Raw genomic sequence first — 14309 nt, forward strand, 5'->3', positions numbered from 1 at the left:
CCCCCAGGGGCAGCGTTGAGGGGTGCTGCCCTGGCCTGACCGGATCCAAGGCTAGAGGCGGAGATCCCCAGAGGTGTGGCCCTTAAAGCAGGGGTCCTCTCTGGATCGCCCTGCTGGTTTTTGAGCAGCACTCTATCCAGCAGAGGCCAGTCCTGGGGGTGGGGCGCGTTGCGGGGGGGGGGGGGTCTGCCTTTCAGGAAACGTCCCAGGTGATTCTGATGTCTCGCTGGATGGAGAAGCACCGCCTTTTCCAATAACCCTTCTTTTAGCTTGATTCTGCGTAGGAGCAAATGGTTTGAGGCTGTGCTCACATTCTCTGCCATCGGCTGAAGGGAGAAAGCTGTGAGCTGAGGAAGGTGTGTGCAGGTAACCCGTCTGCATCTAAGGGGTTAAGGAGAGTTCACTGAGAAGGGGTAAAATCCCCTAGTTCTGCATGCGTTATGTTTTAGGTTACAACACTAATACACGTACCTTACAAAACTGCAAATAAATATAGAAATACACGTGGTTAAAAAAAGTTCCTTCCCCATCTCATTCCACGTACTCCTCAGAGGGAAGCATGTTAGCAGTTTGGGATGTATTCTTCCAAATCTATAAAGAGCTGTTTCCTGGCCCTTTAGGGAGACCACATGTGCTTGAGTGGTAGGCGCGCCGGGTTCCCACACAGACTGGAGTTCAAAGCCTGACCCTCTTTTTTTTTTTTTCCCTGCTTTTATTTATTTTTAAATTTATTATTATTCTTAAAAAGCCTGGCTCCTCTTCACCCCCCTCTATTTTTTTCAGCAAATACTAATTTGGATCTTCCTTGGTGCCAGGCAGTGTTTGAAATGCTGGGAACACGGTGTCCCTGCCCTCAGGGAACTTGGGGGGGTCTACCCAGTGGGGACAGAGTAGCAAGTAAAGGAATGCAGGGAATTTAAGGTAATGATGGTGCTAATGAGGAAAGAACGTGACCACTGGGTGTGTGTCCTTGCTAGTTTAGATGGGGTGTTCAGGGAGGCTTCTTCTTGGAGCGACCTTTGAGTTGAGACCTGAACTGTGATGAAGCATGGGGTGGGGGAGTGCGTCAGGTAGAGAGAGGATGCAAAGTAGGAAGAAGCTTGTAATGTTGGTGGACAGAAAGAGGTCACAGAGTGGAGCAGGGTCAGGGGAGGGAGGTAAGTTGGATATAGGTCAGAGGACTCAGCAAGGCCTGAGGCCTTCACGTGGATTTTATAAACGCCAGGAAGAGTCCTGCGGGAGGGCTGTAAGAGGGGCGCGGCTGGCTGCCGTGGGTCCTGGTGAAGAAGGTATGGTCGAGGGCAGTAGAGAGCCAGGGAGGAGGTGGTCGTGAGGTCAGGGTGAGAGGCATGGCGTCACTGCAACTGGCCAAAGAGCTTAACTCCTCTGACCCTGTTTCCCTGGCTGTTAAATGGGAATAGTAACTACTTTGTTGGATTCTTGTGAGGAATAAAGGGAAAATAACATGTAAAGCCATTGGCACACTGCCTGGCACACGTTAGGATGTGGTAACGGTTATTGCTCTTGGCCTCTTGATCTGTTCTCTGTTACTGGGTAAACTTGAAAGTTAAATAAAACTTGGAAACCTTTGGAGTTTTACAATTTTCTAAAATTTTCACCCTCTAAAAGTAGGAGAGAGGAGGAGAGAGGGTCCTGGGTCACAGGATCCTGGCTGTCCCAGCACAAAAGACAGTGGGGTTGGGGAGGACGGAGCCAGGACGGGGAGCGCCTATGGGAGACGGGGCGCTGCGGCCCCTCCACACAGGCGAGTTCTCGCCCAGCCCCAGGGAGGGGATGTTGAAGCCCCTGGGTGGGTTTATCAGTTCACATCTGAAACTTGCGTGCAGTGGCTGTCGCCCCCTTCCTGCTCAGAGCCCCCTCTTTCTCCGCCGCTGCTCCTGGCTCTGAGCCCTCCAGCCCTAGTGCAGCTCCCTAACCTCCCCTGTCTCATCTCCACCCAAGCCCAAGTCAGCCTCGGCTAGATTTGGGAAACCACAGGTCACCCTCTTTGGAAAGTCAGCACAGAGCCTTTTCTGCGCCCCTCTGCCCATTTGTTGTCACCTCTTCTGCTGGATCTGCTGGGTACATGACTCTGCAGTCCACAGGGTGCTGAGAGGCACGAGGTGGAATCCCAACCCTCTGGGTCTGGGGCCCACTCCAAACACGAGGTCAAAAGCGCTCTGAGAGAGAGGTGTGAGCAGGTGTGGGCTCAGGACGCAGGTCTCCTCCATAGAAGGGGAGGGGGCTGTCTTAACTCAGACAACACCCCAGGGCCCCAGTTCTGCTCCGGGGAAGTTGCTCACCACCCTCTGGGATCTGGGGAGAGAGCTCCTCTGCTATCCTGACCCACCCTTCCCCCTGTCCCCTCATGCAGAGGCCCTGGAGGTAACTCAACTCTTGGCTGTGCTGCTAGTGATAATAATAAGAATAAAAATAGGTAGTATGCACAGAGCACTTGGTACGTGCCAGGCACTGTGCTAAGGGCTTTCCACTCATTATCTTATTTAACCTTGACATAACTCTGAGATGGGCATTAAACCCACTTTCTAGATAAGGTGAACTCAGGTCTGTCTGATAGCAGCCTTTAGGTTCTTTCTGCTTCACTAGTTTTCCACCCCCTTAACATCCTTCTTGGGGACCTCTGGCCATCGGCATCCTTCCTTCTCAGCGTCCACCTGCCCCCTTTCCCCACCAGCCCCTTCTCCATCCCCCAACTGCCCAGGCCCCACCTCCACCTGCCAGAAAAGCACTTCCCTCTTCCTGACTCACCCAGATAGGAGGCCCAGACCCCTTTCTCCTTGACCATCTTTAATCTGGCACTTGGGGTCCCCAGAGCTGTCCCTGAAGGTCACCCCGCCTTCCTGGGGCTCTCTCTTCTGCTTCCCCCACAGGGGGGAACTCCGTCCTGGGCTGCTTTCTTTCCACTGTGGCTTCATCACAGGGTAGCACCCAAGACCCTGCCTTCAGTGTAACCAGAAATCTTTGTGGTCTCCAGGAGCCTTCTGGACCCTGGTCAGGTGCACTGCCGTCCTTGCCCCCATCCCCCCCTCGCTCTGTGTTCAGCAGCCACCAGGTCAGCTCCATTCTTCTGCAAAGTTCTGCCCCTGTGACCTTCCCTCTCTGGCCTCAAGCCTCACACTTTCTTACTGAGACCAACTCAGCAGCCTCCTGACAGAGCTCCCTGCCTCTCAGGGACCCACCTTTGACCCAGCACCCACCCCGAGGCCAGGCCATTGTTCACCTTACAGCTCTGACCTCACCACTGCCCTGCCTGCAACTCTTCATGGGCCCCTGTAGTCAGTCTTTAACTTGGCTGTTCAGGTGCCAACATCAGTACAGTGTTTTTGGTTGTGTGTCCCCGGTGCATATTCACTCATCTAATAATTCTATACATCTTGTGGCAGCCAGCCTTCAAGATGGCCCCTGATTATTCTCACCCCCTGGTATTCACACTCTCGTGTGGTTCCTTTCCACACTGGGGAGCCACTAGGATGCTGTGGAGATGATGGGGTGTTACTTCTGAGGCTAGGTCATAGAAGAAATTGCAGCCTCCACCTTGTGCTCGCCGATCATCTGCTCTGGGGGAAGCCAGCCGCCATGTTGCAAGGACACTCAAGCAGCCCTGTGGAGGGGCCCATGTGGTGAGGAGCTGAGACCTCCTGCCAACAGCCAGCACTAACTTGCCAGTCTTGTGAGTGAGTCACCTTGGAAGCTGATCCTCCGGTCTCAGTCAGGTCTTCAAATGACTGTAGCATGGACATACATCCTGACAGCACTCTCATGAGAGACTCTGAGCCACAACAAACCCGCCAAGCTGCACCCAGATTCCTGACCCTCAGAAACTGAGCGAGATGATAAATATTCCTTGTTTTCAATTGCTCAGTTTTGGAATGATCATTTTACAGCAATAGATCACTAACACGCATTTACCACTGTACAAGTCTATTATGTACATGGTAAAACACATCCCCAAGTAGAAATCTAAAGAAAAGGGATAAAAATATATATAAAGTGTTTTGTTTTGTTTTTTGGTTTTGTTTTGTTTTTTGCCACGCCGCACAGCTTGAGGGACTTTAGTTCCCCACCGGGGATTGAACCCGGGCCCTAAGCAGTGAAAGCCCAGAGTCCTAACCACTGGACCGCCAGGGGATTCCCTAAATAAAGTTCTACTGTTTTTTTGCCACACCCTCTTTTTTTTTTCTTTCCCCCACAGTGCTTGGGTTTTATTTAACATCACTTCCGTGACCAAGAGCCAGCTTGGAATCCACAGTCAGGACAGAGCCAGGACATGGGCCACAGCGCACCAGGACCCGCGTCCTCCCAGCCTGCCCTGCGCTCACAGGTTTTAGAGCCCTTGTAAAACGAGCTCCTATAAGCAGCTGCTTCTCGTGGAAACTCAGACGGCGGTGGGTGGGTCAGGGTGGGCGGGTCAGGGTGGGCTCCTAATTGCTGGTCTTCTTTTGTTTCAGTCTAAGCTTGTTCCAAATCCTCTCCAGGGCCACTTTTCCCATGAAGAAGGTGATGGCCAAATTACGCTTGTACCAGTCCCTGTTACAATACATGTGCTTCCGAAAATTTTTACTTAAAAATTCCTTGTAAAAGTCAGCCATTTCTTCTGCATTCAGTGTTGCTTTTTGACCTGATTCAGCTCTCAGTTCCAGGCCTTTGGCTTTTAGTCTTGAGTCAATAAATTCTTCTTTTTCCTAAAAGAAGACAGCTATCAGAACTCCCTTTCTTCGTCTTTTTGTTTTTCCTTGGCTAGGACACAGCTCTCAGTGCTCTGGAGAAGTCTGGATGTGGATTTCCTGAGAAGTGGCCCATCTCAAAGCCTTTAGAAAAGTCAAATTCTGGTTTGCCCAGAACTGTTGGTTCCGTTCTTGTGTTTCTTGTCTTAATTCTCTTAACTTTTGTTCCAATGGTGATTCATTTTCAGGGATGTAAAAGTGAACAGGTTGAAGGTTTGAATGTTTATCTGGGGGTCCTATCCAATCATGGCAAGATTTTCTTGGAGGGCAGAATCTCGAGACCTGCTAGTGTTGGAGGGTTTCCTGCAGAGGGGGGGATGGCCGTGGCTCACCGTGGGGACAAGGACACTGGCAGCAGAAGTTCTGGGAAGCACTCCTTGGCGTGAGCCCTCCCAGAGTCCGCCTCTTGCCACCCTCTTAATGGATGATCTTGTGATCCCCCTGGGGCACATGTCCCCCCAGTTTGGAGACCTCTGTGCTTCTGAATGACATTCAAGATGCCTCACCCCGAGATTCAAGGCCCTCCTCAGGGTGGCCCAAGCTACAACTCTGGACATTTCTCCCACTCTTTCCAGGGTCACTTGCTTATTACAACTGATAAAAATCCTTCCTGTTCTTTCAGGCCAGCGTCACAGACCTCCCGTAGGGAGCCTGGTGGTGGGATTCCCAGGTTTGGAGCCCGGCCTCTCTGAACTACTCTCTCCACGTGCTCCATATCCCAAGGTGAAGTGTACTCAGAGGGGACAGCGTCGCCTTGCATGAAGAGGCAGAGTTCTAAAAGTGGCCCCCAAGATTCCATACTGTCCTCCCCAGCACCTGAGAACATGCTGAGATATCTCTCTCCCAACTGTTATGTTATAGGGAGTGACCATTACCTATGGCCGTACACATTGTACCGGCGGCTGGCTTGTAAATCAGCACCCAGTGTATTGTGTTGTTTGTCTGGCTTTCTTCATAGTGTCTTATCACCTCTGACTCCTGTTCTTAAGTTGTTGTGTATGTCATGTACACAGCTGACCTTAGGACAGGAAGATTCTCCAGGTGGGCCTAATCTAATCCCAAGAGCCCCTTTGAAAGCACAGGGGGAGTCAGAGAGATCTGCATCTCGAGGAAGATTCCAGGCACTGTTGCTGACTTTGCAGATGGAGGGGCCATGCGATGAGGAAGGCAGGTGGCCTCGAGGAACAGAGGGTGGCCCCCAGACGACAGCCAGCAAGGAGATGGGGGCCTCAGTCCTACGGCTGCGAGGAACTGGATTCTGTCAACAACCTGAAGGAGCTTGGGAGCAGATTCTTCTCCTTTGCCTCCAAAAATGAATACAGTCCTGCCAGCATCTTAATCTCAGCTTTGTCAGACCCTGAGCAGAGAAGCCAGCTTGGACTTCTGCCCTACGGAGCTATGAGCTAATAAATGGGTGTCATTTCAAGCCACTAAGTTTGGGGTGCATTGTTACTCTGCAATAGAAAATGAATACACGAGGCTATGCCCCTGAAGACCTTGCATAATTCAAGGTATATATTCTTTCTTGTTTTTTGGCCTCGCTGCGCAGCTCGTGGGTTCCCTGACCAGGGATCGAACCCAGGACCCCTGCTGTGGAAGTGCAGAGTCCTAACCACTGGACCACCAGGGAAATCCCAAGGTATATCTTCTTTTTTTCTTTTTTTTCTTTTTGGCTGTGTTGGGTCTTCATTTCTATGCGAGGGCTTTCTCTAGTTGCTGCAAGCGGGGGCCACTGTTCATCGCGGTGTGCGGGCCTCTCACTATCGCGGCCTCTCTTGTTGCGGAGCACAGGCTCCAGACGTGCAGGCTCAGTAGTTGTGGCTCATGGGCCTAATTGCTCCACGGCATGTGGGATCTTCCCAGACCAGGGCTCGAACCCGTGTCCCCTGCATTGGCAGGCAGACTCTCAACCACTGCACCACCAGGGAAGCCCCCCAAGGTATATATTCTTAAAGGGATAAATGTAAAGAGTTCTCAGGGTGCATATATCTACCGCCATGTGGCGTTGTTTTGTTTTTAGCTACTTTTTAGTTTCTCAGGATTATCTCTTGTATCGTACAGGTGGCTTGTAAGTCAGCCACCGGGTGTATCATGTTGTTTGTCTGGCTTTCTTTTTTTTTTTTTTTTTTAATTTTTTAAATTTATTATTTATTTATTATTTTTATTTTTGGCTGTGTTGGGTCTTCGTTTCTGTGTGAGGGCTTTCTCCAGTTGCGGCAAGCGGGGGCCACTCTTCATCGCGGTGCGCGGGCCTCTCACTATCGCGGCCTCTGCTGCTGCGGAGCAGAGGCTCCAGACGGTCAGGCTCAGTAGTTGTGGCTCACGGGCCCAGCTGCTCCGCGGCATGTGGGATCTTCCCAGACCAGGGCTCGAACCCGTGTCCCCTGCACTGGCAGGCAGACTCCCAACCACTGCGCCACCAGGGAAGCCCCTGTCTGGCTTTCTTCACAGTGTTTTATCACCTCTGACTCTCACCCTAAAGTTGTTGGCTTTGGCGTATTTTTCGGCACTGGTCCAAGGACTGCTCCCTAAGCAATGGGTTGGGAATATGGTTATAGGGTAGAACCAGCTTGCAGGAACATCTTATTCCCGTATAAGATGCAAACAGAAGAATGCACAGATCTTAAGTGTACAGCTATCAGCAGTTTTACAAACTGAACACAGCCTTGCAACTGGCATCCAGTTCAAGAAGTAGAACATTTCCATCGCCCAGAAGCTCCCTTCCAATCACCACTCCTGTAAGGGTGACCATCATTCTGACCAAAACATCGTAGGTTTGTTTGCCTGAATAAACCAGATCGTAAGCGATAATATCAGAGAAAGCCAAATTAACAGCTCAACAGTCACCAAAATTACTGGCCACAGTCCCAGTGCATGCAAACAACGTGGGGCTTTTCAAGACACAGACAAAGGAGCATGCAGCCAGGGCTTCTTATTTTATGCAAGGGATGTGTTCCTGAATATCTCATGTAATGTAAACTCTCCTCAGGTCTAGTTTTCTCACTGAAATAACTGTAACCTAGGATTCCCGTGACTTCACATTTGGTCCTAAAGCGAGACTTATTAACGTCTTTAACATCGCCCAATTTCTAATTTAGCATAATTCCAATCCAGACACTCCTCTCTGAACACAACACTCCCTGAACTCTCCATGGGGCTGTGAGGGACCACTTTTAGCATTTCTGGAACCCCGGGGCCCAGCTATGGTGACGGGATGGGACCCTGGTTCTGGGGGCAGCACACAGGTCCTGGAGTCCGGCTGCCCACATCCCGTCCTCCCTCTGCTGTTCCTTGCAGTGTGACCCTGGGTAAGCTCTTACCATTCAGGATCTCGGTTTCCTCATCTGCGAATCGAATAGGGATGTGCTCGGGGGGCTAATGAGAGGAGGTAATGAAGGAAAAGCACACAGGAGTCACTGGAGGTTTGTTGGCACCAATCCCGGCTGAGTGGGAAAAGCCTGTCCTCCGGCCTCTCCCCACACTGCCCCCTACGCAGCTGGGAGGACTTTACTCCCCCGGAGAGCAAAGCCATTCAGCCCCAGGCTGGGGAGTCTGGAGGCTGAGCCCCAGGGAAGCCGGGCCCAGGCTCAGATGCCAGGGTCACAGGCCTGGATTGGGCAAGAGCGGAGATCGGCCCCTCTGATCCCGGTCAGGGATATTTGGAGACACCACCAATTCTGGGAAATTCAGAGGCAGGAAGTGAAAGGGGGGAGGGGCAGAGGGGAAACCGCAAACTGCACCCTGGCCCCTCCTGGCCTGGCCCCCTCCCAAACGGTGTCATGAGTGAGGTGACTGCATACAAGGAATGGGGACAGACCGGGGAGACTCCCCATCCCTGGGAAGAAAAGAAGAGGCAACCCATCCCCCGCTCCCAGCCCCACACCCCCAGAGTTCCAAATCCAGTTCTACCTCTGTTTACGTCCAAAGTCCCGGGCACTGGAGATGCCAGGTTTGGTGTGTTTGGACACATAGACACGCAGACGCACAGACAGGCAGACGCACAGGGCTCAGGGCCCTCATATGGACCCTGCCCCCTCCTCTCCCACCATCCAGGGCTGTCTGCGCACCCTAATCCGCCAGGCTTCAGCCCGTTTCTTAGCCTGGGATCTGCGCAGCATCGAGGGACCCAGGAGTCAACCTTGAGACCTTCAGCAAGTAAAAGGGGAAGAAAGGCTGTGGGAGGGGACTAACTGGGGGGTGGGGTGGGGGAGGGGATGGAGGGGACCCATGTCAGGAGGGCTGGGGATGGAGTGGGAAAACTGTAGAAGATGGATTTTGGATGTCAGGCCTGGGAGGGAATGGGAGCAAGAAGAAAGGTCTCCGTGCAGCTGCTGATCACCTAGAAAGGGACTGGACCACACACCCCAACTCTGTTCCGCCGTAGCCTCAGCCCTAACCCCAGCCTTGACCTGATCCCAGGTCCAGCCAGCCCTACCATGACAAAGGAGTATCAAGATCTTCAGCATCTGGACAACGAGGAGAATGACCATCAGCACAGAAAAAGTGAGGAGAGGCCTCCCCCCATTTCTGAAAGGCGAGCATTAGGTGGCTCTCGCTCCCTCCACTCAGCTTCTGCTTCTTTCTGTAACCCCGACTCTCCCTGGGTCTGCCCCATTCCCAGGGACACCGCGTCTGAGCCGCCCCTCTTGGGGGAGGTGCAGGGTGTAGGGCTGGATTTCCTTTCCTGGTGACGGCTGCCCCCAGGCTTCTGCGTGACCCTCCTGTCCCTCACCTTGTCACCGACTTCTCAGGACCCTGGGGAGGGGGGCGCCCAGGGGCGTGGGACTAACTGGAAGAAGTTAGGCCTCCTTCTTCTTTCCTCTTTCAACACCCTGTGAGCCTTGGCCAACTGTGTGAGTGTGTGTGTGTGTGAGAGTGCGTGAGTGTGTGTAAGTGTGCGTGTGTGAGTGCGTGAGTGTTAGTGTGTGAGTGTGCTGAGTGTGTGTGTGAGTGCGTGTTAGTGTGTGAGTGTGCTGAGTGTGTGTGAGTGTGTGAGTGCGCTGAGTGTGCGTGAGTGTGCGTGTGTGTGTGAGTGTGCGTGAGTGCATTGGTGCCAGGGATCAGTTTGGTCAAGGGGAAGATTTCTGCGACGGCTCTGAGGGATCTCTGGTTGGGGGAGGATGAGGCTCTCTTACATCAAAAAGCAAGCCCCCTTTCTTTCTCCTGCGAGCAGGGATGTTGCTTCGGCTGAGCCAGGATGAAGTTCTTGGTGGATGGGAGTGGGCAGCGACCTTCGATGGGGGAAGGGACTGATGGCAAAAATGGAGGGGAAGCCCCCATATTCCAGCTCACAGGGACAGGGCTCCCGGGTGGGAGCAACTTGAGGGACCTGAAGTCTGGTTACTCCGCCTCTTTCCCTGCGCGCAGCCAAAGAGGAGTGGGATTCGACGGGAAACCAAGAAATCCACTCCTCTTGCCCCACCTGCAAGACGGTCCCCCCCAACCAGTCTCCTCCAGCTCGCAAACTCCATCCATCCTCCAGGCTGAGTTCTGAGGCTGCAGTGACTCAGCCCGGCCAGCAGGTGTCAGCAAAGGCCCAAGGCCTGGGTAGGGCTCCGGCGGGGCAAAGCTTCGCGCCCCTCCCCACCTCCAGTTGCCTCTGGCTTCTCCGGGCCACCCACCGCCCGAATTTCTTCATCGATAACGTTCCTCCTAGTCGGCTAGAGGAGGCTCAGGCTGCTCTCCTTCTAGGACCCCAGAGCTGCCCCAGGCTCCTGATAGCCTCTCCTCTTGCAGGGCCGCCTCCTCCCCACTCACTCTTTCGGCGTCTCCGCTCCGGACCCAGCCTCATCCTGATCTCCATCGGCCTTAGCCTCCTGCTGCTGGTGGTTGTCTGTGTGATCGGATCCCAGAGTGGGTTCCCCGGGGGTGGGCTGGGAAGGGAGCAATGTTGAGGGTGGGTGGGTAGGGGACATGCTGGCTGCTGTGATGGTGGACACAACCTCCTAATTTTGTCCTATCCACACCCTCTTCTGCCCAGACTCCAAGCTGCAGGAGGAGCTGCGGGCCCTGAGAGAAACGTTCAGCAACCTCACAGTGAGCACGGAGGCCAAGGTCAAGGCCCTGAGCGTCCAGGGTGAGGAGGGCTGGGGCTGGGGGGGCTGGGAACGTAGGGACACTGGGACACTGAGCAAGTCTCTCCTCTAGGAGGAAATGTGGGCAGAAAGATGAAGTCCCTGGAGTCCCAGCTGGAGAAACAGCAGCAGGACCTGAGTGAAGGTCAGCGAGGGAGCCTGTGTGCGCACAGGCTTCCGCGTGCAGGATACAGGGGTCTCTCAGGCCAAACCAAGGGGCCTTACGGCAGGAGCGTCTGTGATCCATCTTCACGCCCCAGCACGCAGATGACAGCCTTCCCAGCCCCAGTCTTCATCCTGACTTCCTTGCCCTCCCCCACTCATTCCCCTCCCCCTCTGCCCTCTGTCTCCCCAGATCACTCCAGCTTGCTGCTCCACGTGAAGCACTTTGTGTCAGACCTGCGAAGCCTGAGCTGTCAGATGGCCGTCCTCCAGGGCAACGGTGAGGGGGTGGGTGCTGCCCGGCCCCGCTTTCCTGCCCACTTCCGCTCAGCCCCTCACCCTCCCTCTGCCTGCCCCCGCCCCCCCCCCCAAGGCTCTGAAAGGACCTGCTGCCCCGTGAACTGGGTGGAGCATGAAGGCAGCTGCTACTGGTTCTCTCGCTCGGGGAAGCCCTGGCCCGAGGCTGAGAAGTACTGCCAGCTGGAGGACGCCCACCTGGTGGTGGTGGGCTCCTGGGAGGAGCAGGTGAGGGCCTGGCAGGGCTCGGCTGGGAGGCTGGCAGGTCTAAGGAGAGATCACCAGCCCCTTCTCTCTCCCCAGAAATTTATCCAGCACCACATGGGCCCTGTGAACACCTGGATGGGCCTCACTGACCAAAACGGGCCCTGGAAATGGGTAGACGGGACGGACTATGAGTCGGGCTTCAAGTGAGTGTGTGCGCCCCACCGTCCCAGCCTGGCGGGTCCCAGCGCGCCGGGGGCTGCTCGGCTTGGCTGAGGGTCTGGGCCCCTCGGGCCTGCATCCATCTGGTCTCTTTAGGAACTGGAGACCAGAGCAGCCGGACGACTGGTATGGGCACGGGCTCGGAGGAGGTGAGGACTGTGCCCACTTCACAGATGACGGCCGCTGGAACGATGACGTCTGTCAGAGGCCCTACCGGTGGGTCTGCGAGACACAGCGGGACAGGGACAGCGAAAGCTAGCAGCCTCCTCTCCCCCTAATTTATTTCCTCAATGCCTTTACCTGCCATAGGGCTCCTGGTTTGGGGACCCTCCTATCTGGGGGCTTCTGGATTTTCATCTAAGATTTGGAGGGAAGGGGGAAGGGTGGTGTCTGAGGAATGTAGACTGATGTTTGGAGGGGCGAAGAGATTGAAACCCATGCCACTTTCTGTGGTTTGCAGGTTATTATTGTCAACTTGTTTTTTAGAGTAAAAAGAAGAGAAATATATGAAACATTCTGAGTTGTCTTGTTGTTGGGGATTAGGAATTGGGATTGGGCAGGTTGGCACTAGATAGCCTTGGGCAGGCAGCGGGTCATCCTGAGAACTGTCTAGGCTTTGGGCCAGGTGGCCTGGATTCCTTATTTACAGGTATGTGAGTTAGGGCAAGTTATTCTGCTCCCTGTGTCTCAGGTGTAAAGCGGCATTGTTACTGGTGTTACTGAACTCAGTTTCGGCTGCTTGTCTCTCAAGAATCCAATACTGAGAGACAAGTGCTGGGTAAAAGGAAATATAGCTTTACTGAGGAAGCTGGCAATCCTGGGGAGAAGGTGGATTCATGTCCCAAAGAAGCAACTTCCCCTTGCTGATCAGGGCGCACGAGGTTTTAAAGGGGAGTTTCATGGGTACATAGGCAGGGCAGGGGGCTACATGCAGAACAGCACAGTTAACTCTGATAATCACCTTGACATTGGTCATGCGGAGGTCTGATCAGCATCATCTTGATTGTTTCAAGTAGAGTTAATCTTCAGTTCCAGGGTCGGTTTGTTCCCATTTCCTTGAGACCAGTTCCTGAATTGTACAAGATGGAGCAGCTTATGTCATGACTACAGCCTGGTCATCGTGCAGTTAACTTTTTCTATTTGGTGGTGGTTTTAGTATCTGCAAAACAACTCAGGAGTGTGCCTCAGACACTATTGTCTATGTCCTTCAGGGAGGAACTAAAGATTCTGTGACTCTATTGTCCTAATCATTAACTTCTTTAATGTAATCTTTTTTTTTTTTTTTTTTTTAAATTTTATAGCTACTTTATTTATTTATTTATTTATTTTTGGCTGTGTTGGGTCTTCGGTTCGTGCGAGGGCCTTCTCTAGTTGCGGCAAGTGGGGGCCACTCTTCATCGCGGTGTGGGGACCGCTCTTCATCGCGGTGCGCGGGCCTTTCACTATTGCGGCCCCTCCCGTTGCGGGGCACAGGCTCCAGACGCGCAGGCTCAGTAGTTGTGGCTCACGGGCCCAGGTGCTCCGTGGCATGTGGGATCTTCCCAGACCAGGGCTCGAACCCGTGTCCCCTGCATTAGCAGGCAGACTCTCAACCACTGCGCCACCAGGGAAGCCCCTAATCATTAACTTCTTAAGCTTGTTTTTTTGTGACTCAGGGGAGGCTTGGGAGAGTACAGCTTTTTTTTTTTTTTTTTTTTTTTTTTACAAACAAGAGACAAGGGACATGGAGGGGCTTTTGTATCTGGGAGGTCCCCGCAGGGTCCTGCTTGGTTTCACTGGGATCATCCTACCTCCAGCAATGCCCCCAGGAACAGAACCACCCCAATGTGAACAGAAGCAGCATCCACAGTTAGGTAACAAATACAACAAATGCAAAGGTGAACCCACAACCCAGAATCACCAACATGGGAGGAAAACCAATACCATGGAAGAGAAAACCACAGCAAATAGAATCCACAACCCAGATGGGAGTTAACAGGACAAACAGATGAAGACTTTATGGACACTTATGGGTTTATCAACCAAAATGGACAAATTAACCCACAGGTAAGACCTCCACTAATTCTAAAAAGGAGCAATGCTCTGACCACAACAAAATAAAGTTAGAAATAAACACAAAAGTATAGCCAAAAAAGATCTATCAACATATACATGACTCACCATCTTTCTAGATAACTTGGGTTTAAAAAAAAATAAAAATGAAACAGTCAAGTGGTTTAGAAGTGAACAAGAAGAACACTACATACTGAGATTGTGGGATGGTATAAAGCAATTCCCCAGAGGAAAAGTATATAGCCTTAAGCACATTTATTAAAAAAAAATAGGAAGGGACTTCCCTGGTGGCACAGTGGTTAAGAATCCGCCTGCCAATGCAGGGGACACGGGTTTGATGCCTGGTCCTGGAAGATCCCACATGCCGCGGAGCAACTAAGCCCATGTGCCACAACTACTGAGCCTGCGCTCTAGAGCCTGTGAGCCACAACTACTGAGCCCGTGTGTCACAACTACTGAAGCCTGCGCGCCTAGAGCTGGTGCTCCAAAACAAGAGAAGCCGCCGCAATGAGACGCCCGCGCACCGCAATGAAGAGTAGCCCCCGCTAGCCGC

At 53.0% G+C, this 14309-nt stretch overlaps 2 protein-coding genes across 4 annotated transcripts; one reads left to right on the forward strand and one right to left on the reverse strand.

Moving 5' to 3' along the window:
- Positions 1–4442: 4442 nt before the first annotated feature.
- LOC114238731 (cytochrome c oxidase assembly factor 8) lies at positions 4443–6744 on the reverse strand. Its single transcript, XM_057536200.1, has 3 exons — positions 6739–6744; positions 4830–5027; positions 4443–4703 (listed from the first exon to the last, which is right to left on the reverse strand). The coding sequence occupies exons 1-3, from the start codon at positions 6742–6744 to the stop codon at positions 4443–4445; spliced, it is 465 nt and encodes a 154-aa protein (XP_057392183.1).
- A 1966-nt stretch (positions 6745–8710) lies between these two features.
- On the forward strand, positions 8711–12210 carry LOC103002232 (asialoglycoprotein receptor 1). 3 transcript variants are annotated; one of them, XM_007166472.2, is made up of 9 exons: positions 8711–8900; positions 9165–9248; positions 10482–10598; positions 10726–10821; positions 10893–10964; positions 11175–11261; positions 11355–11506; positions 11582–11688; positions 11801–12210. In XM_007166472.2, the coding sequence occupies exons 2-9, from the start codon at positions 9182–9184 to the stop codon at positions 11961–11963; spliced, it is 861 nt and encodes a 286-aa protein (XP_007166534.1). In that variant the 5' UTR covers positions 8711–8900; positions 9165–9181; the 3' UTR covers positions 11964–12210. The 3 variants fall into 3 exon arrangements, with proteins under 3 accessions (XP_007166534.1, XP_057392238.1, XP_057392239.1); XM_057536255.1 differs by having other exon boundaries at positions 8711–8896; XM_057536256.1 differs by lacking the exon at positions 10893–10964.
- Positions 12211–14309: the final 2099 nt, after the last annotated feature.

This window comes from Balaenoptera acutorostrata, chromosome 20, assembly GCF_949987535.1.
Source record: "Balaenoptera acutorostrata chromosome 20, mBalAcu1.1, whole genome shotgun sequence".
Classification (NCBI taxonomy): domain Eukaryota; kingdom Metazoa; phylum Chordata; class Mammalia; order Artiodactyla; family Balaenopteridae; genus Balaenoptera; species Balaenoptera acutorostrata.

Coding starts and splice junctions, on each gene's coding strand:
- LOC114238731 (XM_057536200.1), bottom strand. Junction 4,704..4,829: donor AGAATTTGACTTTTCTAAAG/GCTTTGAGATGG, acceptor GTCTTCTTTTAG/GAAAAAGAAGAATTTATTGA.
- LOC103002232 (XM_007166472.2), top strand. CDS start 9,182: ATGACAAAGGAGTATCAAGATCTTCAGCATCTGGACAACGAGGAGAAT. Junction 10,965..11,174: donor GCAGCAGGACCTGAGTGAAG/GTCAGCGAGGGA, acceptor CTGTCTCCCCAG/ATCACTCCAGCTTGCTGCTC. Junction 11,262..11,354: donor GGCCGTCCTCCAGGGCAACG/GTGAGGGGGTGG, acceptor CCCCCCCCCAAG/GCTCTGAAAGGACCTGCTGC.